The sequence below is a fragment of the Ahaetulla prasina genome, chromosome 1, assembly GCF_028640845.1.
Source record: "Ahaetulla prasina isolate Xishuangbanna chromosome 1, ASM2864084v1, whole genome shotgun sequence".
NCBI lineage: Eukaryota > Metazoa > Chordata > Lepidosauria > Squamata > Colubridae > Ahaetulla > Ahaetulla prasina.
Window position 1 is genome coordinate 365,400,185 of NC_080539.1, and position 19,133 is coordinate 365,419,317.

The following is a 19,133-nucleotide window of genomic DNA, read 5'->3' on the forward strand; positions in this document are numbered from 1 at the left end:
AATGCCAGAAAATAAAATACAATAAAAATAAAAAAGAAAGAAAAGAATAGAAACTTCTGATATTCTTCATAGCAATTATAATTCTATTTTAAACTCTTTCCAAAGTTACATCATGATCCTCTTCTTTTTGTAAGATAACCTATCTAATCTTCAAAATCATATGTTCATTTTTTCTTTTTACACCATAATTGTGTTTCCAGTCACCAATAAATGTAGATATTGTCTTTTCTCTAATTAAAGAAGTTAAGCAAGATCTATCAATTTCACAAACCGTTCCTCCATAGGGAATATTGTCAAATCTTTCATCTTGGTTCATATAATAATATCTCTGCAATAATCGTATATTGAAATAATCTTTCATGACTCCAAGCATCATTTTTTTAGTTTTTTAAATGAATACCAAGAATGATAGAATGTCCTTTATGTTGTTCATATTTCCAACATACATCTTTATACATCTTAGTTAATTTCTTTGGTATGATGTACCAACAGTATATTAATTTATTTTAAGTATTTATTTGTCGAGTACGTATTAGATAATATATATAAGTATAAGCTTGAATTGAATACATAAAATGAATACAATTAAAGGGAACATTAGGACAGGGACGGTAGGCACGCTAGTGCTCTTATGCACGCCCCTTAAAGACCTCTTAGGAATGGGGTGAGGTCAATAGTAGAGAGTCTAAGGTTAAAATTTGGGGGGTTTGGGGATGAAACTACAGTCAGGTAGTGAGTTCCAGGCATTGACCACTCTGTTGCTGAAGTAATATTTTCTGCAATCGAGTTTGGAGCAATTCAGTTTAAGTTTGTATCTATTGTGTGCTCGTGTATTGTTGTGGTTGAAGCTGAACTAGTCATTGACAGGTAGGACATTGTAGCAGATAATTTTATGAGCTATGCTTAGGTCATACCGAAGGCGGTGTATTTCTAAATTTTCTAAGCTCAAAATTTCAAGTCTGGTGGCATAAGGTATTTTGTTGTGAGCAGAGGAGTGGAGGATTCTTCTTGTGAAATATTTCTGGACACATTCAATTGTATTAATGTCCAATATGCAGTGCAGGTTCCAGACAGACGAACTGTATTCGAGAATTGGTCTAGCAAATGTTTTATACTTAGATCATTTGATATGAGTACTCCAAGGTCCTTGACAGAGTGAGGGTCATCTACAAGGTCATGTCCGATCACCAAGAATGATAGAATGTCCCTTTATGTTGTTCACATTTCCAACATACATGTGGAATACCTTTATACATCTAAGTTAATTTCTCTGGTGTGATGTACCAACAGTATATTAATTTATAAACATTCTCTTTAAGGTCATAGCATAATGTAAATTTCAACCCTTTTGCCATTGATCCATCTGTATGTTATGACCAGAATTCTTAGCCAACTTTGTCATACAGTCTTTAATCTGTTCTTCCTCTGTTTCAAATTCCAATAAAAGTTTATACTTTTTAGCAATTACATGTGTATGATATAGTGCACAATTGTATTTCAAACTGTGGGTTACTTTGCTCTATACTTTAAACCTTTTTATTCATTTTGAATCTTTCCGATAATTATAAATTTATTTATTTATTTATTTATTTTGTCACAACAGTATACACAAGCATAAGCATGAAAGTAACTATATAATATATAAGCATATATATATAAGCATAAGCATGCAAAAACTATATTAATTGGATATAATGAAAGAAAACAATAGGACAGGAATGGTAGGCACATTTGTGCTCTTATGCACGCCCCTTACGGACCTCTTAGGAATGCGGTGAGGTCAATAGTAGACAATTTTTGGTTAAAGCTTTGGGGATTTTGAGAAGAGACCACAGAGTCAGGTAGTGTGTTCCAAGCATTAACAAATGGTAAAACTATATCCTTCTGCTATTAGTTGCTCTCTTGATTTCATCTTAAATTCCCTTTGATGATTTCCGAATAATTCCTGGTATGCCTTTGCCTGCTTTTCTCTTCGCCTTCTTGTGTGAATATCCACAAAGGTGCTTTTGGGCCCAACCAACGGGTTTATATCCATTCCGTATTCTCATATAACTTGAATATGTGCAGGCACACACACAAACCACAGCAGAGAGCTGGAGTTATGCTAATGCTTTGGGATCACCTTGCTATTTGACTTTGCCTGGCAACAGTAATGTCAGAGGTGGGTGTGTAACAGCAAAATTTCTCTCCTCCAAATATGGTATTTCTCCATAGTAACTACAATAATGGTCTGTTCTTCCCTCTCCCCATTGCACAGATATGGATAAATGTTTCTCTGCAGACTCATGGAACTGTTTAATTGGACCTGAATTCTTTCCAACATAAAGATCATAACTACATTTTTCTATCTTGTCACTTATGAGCACTATGCCATCCTGACCCAATAATTTTATAGCACACAGTGGAACTGGAAGTCCTTCTAATCAAACTATTTTTCCATTTTTAAAAACAGCAGTACAGACAACCATAGTAGGTCTGAATATAGGATAATAATTCACTGAAAGACTCGGGAGGGTTGTTGCCTGCTTGTCTAAGTGCTTTCATCTCCTTTTCAATCCAGCAGAGGATGACTGTGATTTTCCCAGAGATACACACTGAAAGTCTTGCAGTTTGTATGTGTGTGGGTTTAAAATGCTGTTTCTCTAAGCTTAATATTATTTGATTAAAAAGGCACGCTGTTTTTGAATATAAATTGTCTTGACTTTGGGGAGTCGATTGAAGATAGGGACAAGCGTGCTCCTTTCTCCTTTTGGAGTCGTTTTCTCTGAAATACTGCTTCTTCATTTTTAACCTTGGGCTGAACCCAGGGAATTCCTACATGATAGTATCAGCAGAATCAGCACATTGACTTATAGCAAAATCCCTGGTACTGTTGCCACTGAGAGAAGCTGGTATCAGATTGCGAATATTAAAAAGCTGAAAACACATTAATTTTTTAAAAAACCCAAAGCACCATGCAAACACATTTTAAACAGTGCTTTCAGAGCATATGATAAAGAGGCAAATGGTAGCTAGAACCTCTTTTATTCTTTCTCTGACAAGTGCTATATAAAATTAAATGCATTTACATATAAGGAGATCCTTCATATGGGATACCTCTCTGCAGGATCACAAATATGTATAATTTATCAGTATCTTTTACTGTATTATCTAAAATGTTAATATATTATGTCTCCTTCCATTAATGACGATACAGATTGTATGATGGGCAGTTAATACAGACAGTGAAGAAGGTTGGCATAGTTCCTAGCATGAGGCAGGAAGCTATAAACTGACCACCAAGCCTTCTTGCTTTTCAGAAAAGAAAATCAGAAGCTACCCTGTCACCCTTGGCAGCAGCCCTCATCTTAACTGTGAACCTTTGTCCAACACAGCCAACCTCCTCTGGATGTTTAACAAGAGCCAGTTGCTGGAAGAAGAGGCTAAATATCTCATCCATACAAAAGGCCTGGTTGTCTTTAATGCAACAGTTGCTGATACTGGTCTTTATGAATGTCAGTCTGTTGAAAAAGTCAATGGGAGAACATTTCATGTAACAATGGCTGCCTATCTCCTTCAGCCCCAGCCAGAGAAAACTTTCTACAGTCCTAAGTGTGACTTGTCAAACCAGATGTGTTCTGAAATAGCAGGGTCAAAGAGCAAACCTTTGGCAGACCCAGAGATGGAGAACCCAAGGCCATCCAGAAGAATCCAGAGTTCGTTGTTCAGTCTAATAATTGTGGGGTCCACTGTTGCCTTCCTTTTCTTCCTTTTGCTTTCTTGGAATATTTACAAAGGCTATATCTCTCTGCCCTGGGCCTCTATATCTAAAACATCAGCGGATGAATTAGCAAGCCCAGAAATGAGTCTGGAGCAAGTAGATCTTACTCAGACAAGCTCAACCTCACAAACAATGACCATCTCCACTGGCAAATCAAGCCCATTGATGTCTTCCTCTAAAGTGGATTCCAGTATAAATATGAAGCCAAGCATTAACTCCACTAAAATCTGTGATTCTTCAAATTGTCTGGTCATGGATGAAACCAAAATTCCCGATAAAAACCATGAAATACAAGATTGCTCCAAAGGAAGGAGTTCAACACTTCTTTGATTCCACAAACTGGTATGTAAAGAATGCCTTTTTGCTTTTTCTTTAAGTGTTCGGTTTCTTTGTAGATCACCATTTTCTTCCTGCCATTTTGAGAATATTCTGAAAAATAAATCTTTTGAAAAAAAGTTTTTATCAAGTCTCATTCTTCCTCCATATTGTTTCCCATATTTTCAGATCACTGTAGGAGAATGCCACCATCCATTTAGCCAATTATAAATACTTCTCATTTCTAATTCTTAAAATTGGTATAGCTATACTGAGAAGTATTATGTATGGATTCCAGGATGTTTGTGAGCAGCATTTTCTGTTCACACTAGACAAACCATTTGTTTTACAGATGGGATTGTATTTTCCATTGTTGTATAAATGGAAAGAAATAACCCATTTCTATAGCTAAACTTCAATTGGTCCATAGGACATTCTGCCATTGTAGTAATTGCTTTCCAGAACTCTAATTAAAACTAGCAACTGTTCTTGCATCTGAGATTTCATTTTAGAATGTATAAGAGTGATCTGCCCTTTGAAAAAGCCACTTTTCATACTTATTTCTGAATCACTGATTTGTAGCAAGCCTCTGAAAGGGAAGAAACAGTGATTCCTTTAGATATGCAAAAATAATCTCTTTCTTGAAGCAGTGATTTTGTTCCAGGAACTGAGCCAGTTAAACCAGATATTGAAAAGCAGTAAAATTGTCCATTTGGTGACTGGCAATGAGTAACTCAGACCAGTGATTTTTCCAGGAGTGCATCAGGCACTCTTCTCTGAAAGCACATTGTTCTGCTTTGGGAATAACTGAGGGAACTAATGGTACCTATTGCAGAAATAGAGCAGAATCATCTACCTTCTCCAAGTGAAGGCTGATTGGAAGGAAGATAGGCTTAAAGCGGAGAGTCAGCAGGCAGGCTGCTGAGTACCTCTTGAAGAAGGTATCTTTGAACATTGGTTCTTCTGGCAGACTAGCCATTCTAGCAACTTCAATTAGAAATTGTAGGTATTCTTCTTTTCAAAAATATGATCAGATAAAAATGCTGAGAATGTCATGATATCCTGGGTTTACCTTGGATCTAAAATGACAAGACCTTTCCTGGCTTTATCTTCACTTTCATTGTCCTTTCATTACCACTGGTAACAGAAGGCTAAAGTTTTAAGTATTGAAAGGAGATTTTGAAAAGTAGAGCAGACCGCATCCTCAACTTGCTAGCAGTTGGCTATCTAATATTGACAGCCTTTTTTAGAAACTAATTATCTAGCGCAAGGCGGATTATTTTAATTGGGTCAACAGAAATAGGAGATGAATGTTGGTGGGATCACTTTGGATATCAGGTCTTGTTCATCTAAAGGGCATCCTTGAAACTTGCAGTTGGAAATGTGAAGGGGCAGTTTATTTGGAGCACTAATTATTCAGCTTCACAAGTTTCCACATGAAGTTCTCACTGAGACTTGTGACTCACAGTCTTTGAGATGTTGTTACTTGAACAGAAGGTTGGGTTCAGGACTCACTATAATCCATGTTCCTTGAAGGCAAGGCAAGGCAAGGCTTAGCTCACTGATAGCCTGCTTGCGATTGTGGTATATCCACTGAAATTAAAACAGAGAATCTTCCCCAATCTGGCACTCTCCAAATTACTAGCTCCCATAAGGCCTAGTAATTAAGTAATTAAGTCAGACTGTTTGAAAAATAATAGAATTGTCCTACACACTAGGAAAGATCTTTCATCATCCTAATTCTTTCTTAAGAAAAATTGGGGAAAGCTGATGTGCTCCAACATTTAGTTTCCAACAATAGCCAGTCAGTAGTGAAGACATTAACCAAATTATGGAAGAAATCACCATGTGTGCTTTGCATCCTGATTATCTTGTTCTTGTCCATAGACAAGCTTTTTTTTATTAATGGTCATCATAGCCACTGATTTAATCTTCACCTGTAAAAACTGTCCAATCTGTCTGGTGTCTCATGCATCTTCCAACAATAAATAGGTATCCTGCAAAGCTTACAAGCTAGCCACAAAAGCAACCGTTGCTCTCGTTCCAGACAAAACACGAACTGTTGCTTGATATATTGCCTTTGAATATGGCTGGGTCAGGGTTACATGATCATGAAGGTCCCCTCAATCATCAGACATAATAGATAGAATTAAAAGCAAAAGAAGTTTTTGAAAGAACAGACCATATGGCCGTGATGGAGAATTTATGGCACGTGTGCCAGAGGTGGCATGCAGAGCCCTCTCTGTGGGCACATGCGCCATTGCCAGCTGCTCTTCTGGTTTCCCATGTGCGCTGGCTAGCTGGTCTTCAGGTTTCTGGAGCACATATGTGCACACGTGTGTTCAGGTTTCCGGAGCACCCATTCTGGTTTGGGTACTCGGTACCGAAAAGGTTCACCATCACTGCCATATGGCCTAACAGTTGCCCTCAGTTAGTTGGAAAATGATATCCTAGCGCCTGTTTTAAGGCAATTGCCAATCCAATTGGCTTTTGTTTATAGAGATGTGTATGTCTGCATGAGCCATCGCCATACCAATGTTGACCAGGAATCTAATGTTTCTAACGACAATCTTGAGGAACCATATGTGCCGATGTCATCATTGCCTCTGTAGGCCTTCAAGGTCATGGAAAGTTCTTTAGGAAACACCCAATGTCCCTGAGATGACACTCAATGTCCTTGGAAAACCTCCAGGGGAGGTGGATGACCATTTCTGTACTTCTTTATCTTATCTGGAGTGTGCCAGCTTTTCTGCGTGGGGTGTGCCAGTGCTTCTGGGCGGAGAATTGGACAATGTAGCAAACATACTGTATTTTTCAGACTATAAGAAGCTCCAGACCAGCGATTCTCAACCTGTGGGTCACGACCCCATTGGGGGTTGAATGACAATTTGCCAGGGGTCGCCTAAGACCATCGGAAATATGGGAAGTATACTTGTGAGTTGAAGAATCGTGCTTCAATGGTTGACTCCACAAGCCAGCTGCTGCAGGCTCTTCAAATCGCTAGCCGAATTCGGCTTCAGGCGCGATGAATTAAAAAAGAGAAATCTTTGCTCTGATGTCTCCCTCTCAAGCCAACTGCAATCACTCCAAATCGCTAGCCTAATCTGGCTTCAGGTGCCATAAACTTAATAGGGGAGGAGCCTCCGCTTTAATGCCTCCGTCCTCAAGGCAATCGCAAGCAGTTCAGATCGCTAGCCAATACGGCTTCAGACACGATAAATTCAAAACGAAAATAATTTGGGGTTGGGGTTGTCACATCGTGGGGAATTGTATTAAAGGGGTCGCCACATCGTGGGGAATTGTATTAAAGGGGTCGCAGCACTATAAAGGTTGAGAACCACTGCTCCAGCTTTTGGGGAGGAAAACAAGATAGCTGCCACTGCCTATCTCCACTGCCTGGAATGGGCCGAAAACGGGGCACGCGGAGGCAGCAATAGGTGGCAGCGGCAATAGGTGGCAATAGCGCCAATGGGCGGCAACGATCCTGCAGCCTGGGACAGGTGATCAGTGATATTCCAACCAAGGTAGATCCAACCACCAATCAGCTGCTCATGCTAAATCAGTCTGTTCTGAAGCTGACCAGGCTGTTTGCTGTTTGCTGCAAGGAGGCAAATTGCTGGGAGGCAGAGGCCGAAGGGTGGGGGCCGGTGGATGGGCCGGGCTTCAACCAGATTCGCTCTATAATACGCACAGTTATTTCCACTTTTTTTGGGGGGAGAGGAGTGCATCTTATAGTCCGAAAAATACGGTAAATATAAGTGTCAAAATGTGTTCAGGGTTCCCTCTTGCTTTGAGGGGCCGTCTTTATTCAGCTGAATAAACGCGTAAAGCTTATGGAGGCAAATACCTGGACTCTATTTCTACTGAGCCACACCTGACATCAGTAAAACACCAAACAGCAACATTTCTTGGTCTGGTCCTGGTTTGTCTTTTCCCTCTAATTACCATGGTTGGGTAGAGATAGTATCTGGAAGAACACTTGTGGGTTGTTGTTTTTTATCTTAGCAAAGGCATCTCTTCCATATTTCAGATGCAACTTAATATTGAATAAATTATCTACAAATCAGCAGCATGGATGGTTTCTTATTCTTTCCGGCTTCCTGGAAGCACCAATCAATCAGGATGCTAGAGTAAATGTATTTATTTAATTAAATTTATTCCCCACCCGTCTTGTTGAATGTTCAGTGCCTGAGCTGGCTGGACAGTGCCGTTTAAAAAGATGGTTAAGATTGTGGTGATTACATTCTGTGAGCAAAGTTAGAGTAAGTTAAATATATTTAGTTTGCTAAAGTTGGCCAGATATTTGAAGAACTTCACACTGGGGTGGGTGGGTGTGGAGAGAGCAAATCTGCATTTTCCTGCTCTAGAAAACAGAATTCAGACTAATGGCTTCTAATTACAATAAAGACTTTAATGAAAGATTAAGAATTCTGTGGTCCTATGGATTGTTCAACAGAATAAAGTACATGAGAATATACTTTTTTCCCTATCTGAGATGTTTGTAAGCAGAAGTTAATTAGGACGTCTTGGAATAAGCCAACTTCAAAGGCTCTTCCAATTCTATGATTCTTAATGATAGATTTTTAAACAATGACTTCAATTCGAACTGTGAAAGCTGCCAGGCCTGGGCCAGTTCTAATCATATAGCAACTTTCCTCTCTCAATCGGGTATTTGACACGTTTAAAAAGGTTTTAATTCTAGGGCTCCGGCGTGACTGCAGAAGCTGCGGAGTCCGGTTTCCTCCAGCAGATGGCAATACAGAGCCAACAAAGAAGCCACCCTCCCCGCCCCCGCCCGCCCCTTTTGGAAATAACTCAGAAGAAATGTGATAGAAACGAAGCGGAGTTTGCAGATGAAGGAAGATAAATTAAAATAAAATTTAAAATTTAAAAAAAAGGAGAACAAAGGCTGCCGGCATTTTACTGCACAAAAGAACAAAGTGGGTAAGCAGCTCCATTTTTAACATGGTTTTTCTCCCCCCTTTTCGTTTTAAAGCTCTGCAGAGAAAGCTATCGGCTTTATCTGAAGCGCTAGAAAAGAGCGAGAAATATTTGCAACACAGAAACAACCACATCAACAAAAAGATGACAATCTCCCGCTTCCACCCTCTTTCCAACTCAAGAGGAAGAAAGAGAACCTGGAGTATATTTTTTGTGGTGCGGGGGGGGAGAGAAAGAAAGTTCTTATGTCTGGGGTCCGTTCGGGTGATTTGGAGGGAGGGAGTGCTTTTTGGAGCGAAAGGAACAGCTGCTCTCATCTTTATGCTTCTCTTCCCTCCCCACCCCCTTGGGAACGTATAGAAGTGTGTGTGCTTGTGTGTGTGAATGCGCATGTGGTAATGCTCTCTCCCTTTCTTTCAAGCCCCAGAATCCAACCCCGCCTTTTCCATCACAAAGTCATGGATTTCCAAAGTGAAATTCCGGAGGAAATTTGAGGAGTATCCGGATCCGGAGAAAGAGTGAACAGAAAAAAAAAAAAAAAGAGGCAACGTGGAGATTCGATCAAAGGAACAACTGAAAAAAAAAGAGATCCTGGCAGGCGGGCAGGAGAAGATGGGGTGAGAAAACCGATCTTTGACTTTAACGGTGCTTGCAGAGAAATCAAAGAGTTTGACATTACTGGGTTGGGAGTGGTGGTTGTTTGTTTGTTTGTTTTTTTAGTTTTGCTGTGTTTTTTTTTAATGAATCAACGAAGTTTATTAATCTGGGGAAGAGATAGTGTGAATTTCCTGCTATACAGGGTTTTAATATGATGAGAAGAAAAGGAGAAATGTGGTGATATAAATCTTCCTGTATGTTAAAAGGATGGCATTTATGTTGTTTTTTGACTGTATCCACTTTAAATTAATACTGGTGCACACCCTCATCCCCACCCCCTATTTCACACACTGCCACTCTCTTTCACCACAGTACACAAATGGTTCCCTTTTAAAGTAGCTTGTGAATGGTCAGCCCTCCCTCCCCCATTCATTCCTCTTGGAATGTAATATCTATCTGCATATTGTAAGTCATATTACCCTGGTCACCAACCAAAACTTCCATGGGTCCATCCATTTGACAAAGGGGTGGAGTTTGTTAATCCAAGCTTTTTTCCTTCATCCCATATATAAATATAAGCTCAAAGTGGACAGTAAGTAAGTTTTATTAGTGTGACACCCCACCCCGTCCTTCCTAATCCCATCCCGTTTATTATTGAATCATTGAATATAGATCACGAAAGCCAGGTCAAAGGTGCAGAATTTGGTTTGAGAAACCTAGCTGTTGATTGGCAGCAGGCCCCTGCCCTTCTAGCCTTCCAGAAAGCCTTAAAAATCTGGCTTTTGCCCCAGGCATTGGAATAAGTTAAGACTGAACAGGTACACTTGGGTGGGTTTTTTTAATAAAAAAAATGTTTTAGGGCACAGAAGTTGGGGGCTGGGTTTGGAAGGGATATTGGTTTTTGTTATTTCTTTATATCCTTATTGTTGTAGTTGTATATAAGTTATAACACATAAAATGGACAATCATGTAAGTCTCGTAATTGCAAGCTTACATACTTTGGGCAGCCTGTGGGTGTGAGCGAGAGAGACCCATTTCAATTGATAAGCGAACATGGAGGTGCAATCAACTTGATAGAAAGAAGCAGACATAAAGGTGTAAGAATCCAGAAGGGGGGAGATAATATTGTCTAGGTTTATTAACAGCAACATAATATATGGCATGCTATTATGTATTTTATAATATACAATTATATTATATATATATATATATATATATATATGTAGGTCTTTGGTTATTCGGGTTTTCTCCCGCGTAAAATTGGAAGTGTCTTGGCGACGTTTCAACGAAGTCTCATTCGTCATCTTCAGGCTTCAGCTTCGTGCTTCTGGGAGCAATGTGTGATTGCAGCTGTTTCTGACACTCATTGTCAGAATCACACATTGCTCCCAGAAGCACGAAGCTGAAGCCTGAAGATGACGAATGAGACTTCGTCGAAACGTCGCCAAGACACTTCCAATTTTACGCGGGAGAAAACCCGAATAACCAAAGATATATATATATATATATTTCATTGTAATATACACTATCTTCATATTACTATGGAGAAAGTAAAGCTCTTACAAAGCTGAGTATTGGATGAAGGTGACAACTTGCAGGAATTCACTTGCACAAGTTATCCTTCACTTAATTCAAATGTTTTATGTGTTTATGTAGATTGATCGTATGTAATGATGTAAGATGGATAAGAGATTGATTAACCTTGTACTAGCTACCAGAATGTCTTTAGGGATCAACTAAGTGCTGGTGAAGCAAACAGAAGAACAAAGGAAGCGGCTTCCTGTTATTATTTATCTATGACTAGTGGAGAGATGGAATTAAACCCAAGGGCAGGATTATTTTTTTTGCCCTTCCTCCATCACCCTGGGTTTAACATTAGATTCAGTGAAATAGCTTATTCAATGAACAAGGGCTAAGGTCTGCCTTCATTCAGTGTTATCCATGTTCACCAATGAGATACGGATTTCATTGTCTTTAAGGCTCATGGCTCTCTGAAGTATCACCATATGAGCTGGGCAACCTATGAAGGGATCTATGGAGTTACAAAGCCAACACAGTTCTAGGCTGCATTAACAGAGGGATATGTCTGTGGAGATTCTCAGTCATCCAGGTCATGATTGTCCCAAAGGTGCTTTTCCAAAACGCAATTGGACTTTGTTTTTTCCTTGAAGACATTTCACTTCTCATCCAAGAAGCTTCTTCAGTTCCCTTGGGATAGAATCAAGATTGTATGAAATATTAATACCACTAATTTGAATATTTATTTATTTATTTATTTATTAATCGTATTAATATACCGCCCTATCTCCCGAAGGACTCAGGGCGGTTCACAGGCATTTAAAAACATATAAATATAAATACAGAATAAAAACAATTAAGAAACTTATTTGAAAGCCCGTTAATTAAAATATACAAATAGAACCCAATTAAAACCCATGAATTTAAAACCTAGCTCAGTCCTGCACAATTAAATAAATATGTTTTAAGCCCGCGGAAGGTCCAAGGTCCGGAAGCTGGCGGAGTCCGGGGAAGTTCGCTCCAAAGGGTGGGAGCCCCACAGAGAAGGCCCTTGCCCTGGGCGCCGCCAGACGACATTGCCTTGCTGACGGCACCCTGAGGAGACCCTCTGTGAGAGCGCACGGGTCGGTGAGAGGTATTCGGTAGCAGTAGGCGGTCCCGTAAGTAACCCGGCCCAATGCCATGGAGCGCTTTAAAGGTGGTCACCAAGACCTTGAAGCGCACCCGGGAGGCCACAGGGTGGCAGTGCAGTCTGCGCAGGATGGTGTTATACGGAGCCACGAGGGGCCCCATCTATCACCCGCGCAGCCGCATTCTGGACTAACTGCAGCCACCGGATGCCCTTCAAGGGGAGCCCCATGTAGAGAGCATTGCAGTAATCCAGGCGAGATGTCACGAGTGCGTGAGTGACCGTGCATAGGGCAAGCCCGTCCAGAAAGGCGCAACTGGCGTACCAGGCGAACCTGGTAGAACGCTTCCTGGAGACGGCCGTCAAATGGTCTTCTAGAGACAGCCGCTCATCCAGGAGGACGCCTAAGTTGCGGACCCTTTCCATCGGGGCCAATGACTCGCCACCGATGGTCAGCCGCGATTGCTGACTGTACCGGGATGCCGCATCCACAACCACTCTGTCTTGGCGGGATTGAGCTTGAGCCTGTTTCTCCCCATCCAGACCCGACGGCCTCCAGACACCGGGACAGCACTGATAGCTTCGCTGGGGTGGTCCGTGTAGAAAAGTACAGCTGGGTGTCATCCGCATACAGCTGATACTTCACACCGAAACCACTGATGATCTCACCCAGCGGCTTCATGTAGATAAAGAACAGGAGGGGCGAGAATCGACCCCTGCGGCACCCCACAAGTGAGGCGCCTCGGAGTCGACCTCTGCCCCCCTGTCAACACCGACTGCGGCCGGTCGGAGAGATAGGAGGAGAACCACCGATAAACGGTGCCTCCCACTCCCAATCCCTCCAACCGGCGCAGCAGGGTACCATGGTCGATGGTATCGAAAGCCGCTGGGAGGTCTAATAGGTCCCGGGCAGAGGAGCAACCCTATCCCTGGCCCTCCAGAGATCATCCACCAACGCGACCAAAGCCGCTCCGTGCTGTAACCGGGCCGGAAACCGGACTGAACGGGTCTAGATAGACAGTTTCATCCAGGTGCAAGGGAAACTGATATGCCACCATATTTCTACAACCTTCGCCGCAAGCGAAGGTTGGAGACCGGACGATAGTTACCTAAAACAGCCGGGTCCAGGGAAGGCTTTAAGGAGGGCCTCACCACCGCCTCTTTCAAGGCGGCCGGAAGACACCTCCACCAAAGAAGCGGTCGAATCGCCTGAGCCAGCCTCGTGACCTCCCGAGTGGCCAGCACCAGCCAGGAGGGGCACGGGTCCAGTAAACATGTGGTGGCATTCAGCCTACCCAGCAACCTGTCCATGTCCTCAGGAGCCACAGGGTCAAACTCATCCCAAACAATATCGCCAAGACCACCTCGAACATCTCACCCGCATCACCGCAATCTTGGTCCAACCCATCCCGGTTGAACGATTTTATCGTATAGATAACCGTTAAACTCCTCAGCACGCCCCTGCAGCGGGTCATCCCGCCCCTGATGTAGGAGGGAGCGGTCACCCAAACAGGGCGGCTGGGCGGTTATCTGCCGATGCAATGAGGGAGGAGGCGAGCTACCGCTTCCTCAATGCCACTAGGTAAGTCCTAGTATAGGACTTCACTAGTGTCCGATCAGCTTCGAACGGCTAGACCTCCAGGAACTCTCTAGGCGCCTTCTCCGCGCTCATCCTCTCAGCTCCTCGGAGAACCAAGGAGCCGGTTGGGACCTGCGCCGGGTCAGAGGCCGCAAAGGCACGACACGGTCTAAGGCCCCGCCGCGCCCGCTCCCAGGCCGCCACAAGTTCCTCAGCCGAGCCGTGAGCCAGACCTCAGGAAATGGCCCAAGCTCCGTCCGAACCCATCAGGGTCCATCAGGCGCCTGGGCGGAACCAACGTGTCGGCTCCGCCTCCCGCGGTGGTGAATGGCGGTCAGAAAGTGCATGCGAACAAGAGAGTGATCTGACCATGACAAAGGTTCGATCACTATTTCCTTTATGTCCAGATCTCTCAACCACTGTCCAGAGAGAAAAATCAGGTCCAGAGTGCCACCCCCAATGTGAGTAGGGCCATCAACTACTTGGGTCAGATCCAAGGCCGTCATGGAAGCCGTGAACTCCCGAGCTGCCGTCGATGATGAGCCGGGAGATGGCAAGTTAAAGTCCCCCATGACTAAAAGTCTGGGGTCTCAACTGCCACCCCAGCCAGCATCTCCAGGAGCTCGGGCAGGGCAGCTGTCACGCAGCAAGGAGCCAGGTACGTGATCAGCAAGCCCATCTGACACCTACGACCCCATCTCACAAAGAGGGATTCGCACCCGGCAATCTGAGGTACAGTGGTCTCCCTCGGCTCTAGACTCTCTAATCACAACCGCCACCCCCACCCCTACCCTGGGCCTCGGCTGATGGAATGCACGGAAACCCGCGGGCACATCTCTACAAGGCACGCCCCTTCAGTGCCCAACCAGGTCTCCGTAATGCCCATAAGGTCCGCGGAACCCCTGTATAAGATCACAAACAAGGGGGCTTTGTTCACCACAGACCGAGCATTGCACAACATCAATCAAGGCCCAGGCTCTGAGGATCCTGACCATCCGGGAACGGAAAAGTCCAAGGGGTCGGAGCGTGATCGCTTTAAGACATCGAGCACGCGCCCCGGAATTTGATATGACCCCTCGCTTCCGCCATACCTGCCCCTCCCACTTACCGTGTCAATAGGACCACCTCACAGATAGGAACAGACCTCCCCATAACCTCCGAACCTGATAATAAAAACCGCCATGAGCATGTGCAGGAACTGGCCTCACCCGACGGGTTACCCCATTACCCGCCTTACCCTCCCACCCCTTAAAAATTCCTCTAAAAACCCCACAAGCTCTTCTTTTCGTGATGCCACCTCTGTGGGTCCCAAGACCTCATGGAGGCCGGCCCTCGATAATGAGGAGGGCCATTCCTGCGAGGCGGGGCACTGCAGGCGCAAGAGTTCACAAGCAGTATAATGCGAGCAGCTGAGACTAAGAATCGGCAAAGTAGAGGCTCCATCTCCGGATGGCAAGATGATGACTGATGGTACTAGTCCAGAATGAATCAACGAAGTTTATTAATCTGGGAAGAGATAGTGTGAATTTCCTGCTATACAGGGTTTTAATATGATGAGAAGAAAAGGAGAAATGTGGTGATATAAATCTTCCTGTATGTTAAAAGGATGGCATTTATGTTGTTTTTGACTGTATCCACTTTAAATTAATACTGGTGCACACCTCATCCCCACCCCTATTTCACACACTGCCACTCTCTTTCACCACAGTACACAAATGGTTCCCTTTTAAAGTAGCTTGTGAATGGTCAGCCCTCCTCCCCATTCATTCCTCTTGGAATGTAATATCTATCTGCATATTGTAAGTCATATTACCCTGGTCACCAACCAAAACTTCCATGGGTCCATCCATTTGACAAAGGGGTGGAGTTTGTTAATCCAAGCTTTTTTCCTTCATCCCATATATAAATATAAGCTCAAAGTGGACAGTAAGTAAGTTTTATTAGTGTGACACCCCACCCGTCCTTCCTAATCCCATCCGTTTATTATTGAATCATTGAATATAGATCACGAAAGCCAGGTCAAAGGTGCAGAATTTGGTTTGAGAAACCTAGCTGTTGATTGGCAGCAGGCCCCTGCCCTTCTAGCCTTCCAGAAAGCCTTAAAAATCTGGCTTTTGCCCCAGGCATTGGAATAAGTTAAGACTGAACAGGTACACTTGGGTGGGTTTTTTTAATAAAAAAAATGTTTTAGGGCACAGAAGTTGGGGCTGGGTTTGGAAGGGATATTGGTTTTTGTTATTTCTTTATATCCTTATTGTTGTAGTTGTATATAAGTTATAACACATAAAATGGACAATCATGTAAGTCTCGTAATTGCAAGCTTACATACTTTGGGCAGCCTGTGGGTGTGAGCGAGAGAGACCCATTTCAATTGATAAGCGAACATGGAGGTGCAATCAACTTGATAGAAAGAAGCAGACATAAAGGTGTAAGAATCCAGAAGGGGGGAGATAATATTGTCTAGGTTTATTAACAGCAACATAATATATGGCATGCTATTATGTATTTTATAATATACAATTATATATATATATATATATATATATGTGTGTGTGTGTGTGTGTGTGTGTGTGTGTGTGTGTGTTTTCTGAGGTTTTCACGGGTGTTTGTATATAGGTCTTTGGTTGTTCGGGTTTTCTCCCGTGTAAAATTGGAAGTGTCTTGGCGACGTTTCGACGAAGTCTCATTCGTCATCTTCAGGCTTCAGCTTCGTGCTTCTGGGAGCAATGTGTGATTGCAGCTGTTTCTGACACTCATTGTCAGAATCACACATTCTAGTAATATACACTATCTTCATATTACTATGGAGAAAGTAAAGCTCTTACAAAGCTGAGTATTGGATGAAGGTGACAACTTGCAGGAATTCACTTCGTGCTTCTGGGAGCAATATATATATGTAGGTCTTTGGTTATTCAGGTTTTCTCCCGCGTAAAATTGGAAGTGTCTTGGCGACGTTTCAACGAAGTCTCATTCGTCATCTTCAGGCTTCAGCTTCGTGCTTCTGGGAGCAATGTGTGATTGCAGCTGTTTCTGACACTCATTGTCAGAATCACACATTGCTCCCAAAGGCTGGAACCCTCTCAACCTGATCTATATATATATATATATATATATATATATATTTCATTGTAATATACACTATCTTCATATTACTATGGAGAAAGTAAATCTCTTACAAAGCTGAGTATTGGATGAAGGTGACAACTTGCAGGAATTCACTTGCACAAGTTATCCTTCACTTAATTCAAATGTTTTATGTGTTTATGTAGATTGATCGTATGTAATGATGTAAGATGGATAAGAGATTGATTAACCTTGTACTAGCTACCAGAATGTCTTTAGGGATCAACTAAGTGCTGGTGAAGCAAACAGAAGAACAAAGGAAGCGGCTTCCTGTTATTATTTATCTATGACTAGTGGAGAGATGGAATTAAACCCAAGGGCAGGATTATTTTTTTTGCCCTTCCTCCATCACCCTGGGTTTAACATTAGATTCAGTGAAATAGCTTATTCAATGAACAAGGGCTAAGGTCTGCCTTCATTCAGTGTTATCCATGTTCACCAATGAGATACGGATTTCATTGTCTTTAAGGCTCATGGCTCTCTGAAGTATCACCATATGAGCTGGGCAACCTATGAAGGGATCTATGGAGTTACAAAGCCAACACAGTTCTAGGCTGCATTAACAGAGGGATATGTCTGTGGAGATTCTCAGTCATCCAGGTCATGATTGTCCCAAAGGTGCTTTTCCAAAACGCAATTGGACTTTGTTTTTTCCTTGAAGACATTTCACTTCTCATCCAAGAAGCTTCTTCAGTTCCCTTGGGATAGAATCAAGATTGTATGAAATATTAATACCACTAATTTGAATATTGCATCCAGTTTTGATCGTCATGATATAAAAAAAGAGGTAGAAGAGCAACAAAGGTGATTAGGGGATTGGAGACTAAAACATATGAAGAACAGTTACAGGAATTGGGTGTGTCTAGTTTAATGAAAAGAAGAACTACATGTGAAATGATAGCAGTGCTCCAATATCTCAGGGGCTGCCACAAAGAAGAGAGGGTCAACCTATTCTCCAAAGTATGTGAAGTCAGGACAAGAAGCAGTGGATGAAGACTAATCAAGGAGAAAAAGCAACCTAGAAGGAGAAATTTCCTGCCAGAACAATTAATCAGTGGAACACATCCAGACATTGTGGGTGTCTCCAGAAGTTGTGGTTGCTCCATCAGTGGAGGTTTTTAAGAAGAAATTGGACAACCATTAGTCTGGAATACTATAGAGTTTCTTGCTTGAGGGGCTTGGCTTACAACTCTATTAATCTGTGAAAGAAAGCCAGTAGTGGTATTTCCACAATTGGAAGGGCATTGTCCAGGAGAGTGTTCAGGTCCTGCAAATAGGTGTCACTATGTTTTCCTTTCCAAGTATTTATAATGGAACGTAAGGCAGCTATTTGTCACAGGGAGAAAATATAATCTTCTGCTTTCAAAGTATTCCTCCAAATAAGTTGGAGAAAAGAAGAGGTCAAAACAACAAAACTTTCACCTTGGCACCTTCAATCCAGCTGACTCAGCAATCAGCTGTCTGCCAGCAATGAGCCACATTTCCCAGATTCCTTCACGCTGCTGCTAGCTTAGAAAACCAGCTCAAAAGGAAAAGGCAGATGTTCCAGAGTTTTAAAATAAAGACATCCCCCCCACCCTAATAATAAGCTCCAGAGACAGGGCCTTACCTACATACTTTGAGAAAAGCATCCAGGGATGCATGCAGACAATGGAAAAGAACGGCTATTCTTCTTAGACCCAAGGGTGGGTGGGGGGGGGGAGGGTCCTGGTCATTCATCGAACACTGGATCTTTTAAGTCTCACCTCTGAAAGTTTCCAGTTTCTTCCTTGAACTGGAATCTGCACCTTTATGAAACTGACAGAGGGATTTTGTTTTTCAAGTTTTGTTTTGAAGTGGTGGCCCCCAAATCAAGCCCTTAAAACACGGGTGTCAAACTCGCCATGTCACGTTGCCATCATGTGATACATCGCAATGTTTTTCCCCTTCGCGGAGCTGGTGTGGGCGTGGCCTGCACATGATGCATTGATCCCGCGGGCCGCCAGTTTGACACCCCTGCCTTAAAATATCCCTGCCATGTAATGGAGCTTCCACATTCAGAGGCAATACAGGTAGTCCTCGACTTATATCAGTTCACTTAGTGACCATTGGAAGTTACAATGGCACTGAAAAAAAGTGACTTGTTACCATTTTTCGCACTTATGACGATGGCAGCATCCCCGTGGTCACGT

At 42.7% G+C, this 19,133-nt stretch overlaps 2 protein-coding genes across 4 annotated transcripts in view; both read left to right on the forward strand.

The window, feature by feature from the left end:
* Positions 1–4,170, forward strand: part of LOC131188285 (semaphorin-4E-like) — a 36,512-nt gene extending 32,342 nt beyond the window's left edge. Inside the window, exon 14 of the mRNA XM_058163456.1 lies at positions 3,300–4,170. Coding sequence (XP_058019439.1) covers positions 3,300–4,090 — 791 coding nt within the window. The 3' untranslated portion in view covers positions 4,091–4,170. The remainder of the gene's footprint in view (positions 1–3,299) is intronic.
* A 4,716-nt stretch (positions 4,171–8,886) lies between these two features.
* Positions 8,887–19,133, forward strand: part of HOMER3 (homer scaffold protein 3) — a 66,643-nt gene continuing 56,396 nt past the window's right edge. For all 3 annotated transcript variants that reach the window (XM_058163468.1, XM_058163469.1, XM_058163470.1), the window contains exons 1-2: positions 8,887–9,019; positions 9,438–9,633. Coding sequence is in view for 1 of the 3 variants with exons in the window: in XM_058163470.1 (XP_058019453.1) it covers positions 9,629–9,633 (5 nt within the window). In the remaining 2 variants the exon portion in view is untranslated. The remainder of the gene's footprint in view (positions 9,020–9,437; positions 9,634–19,133) is intronic.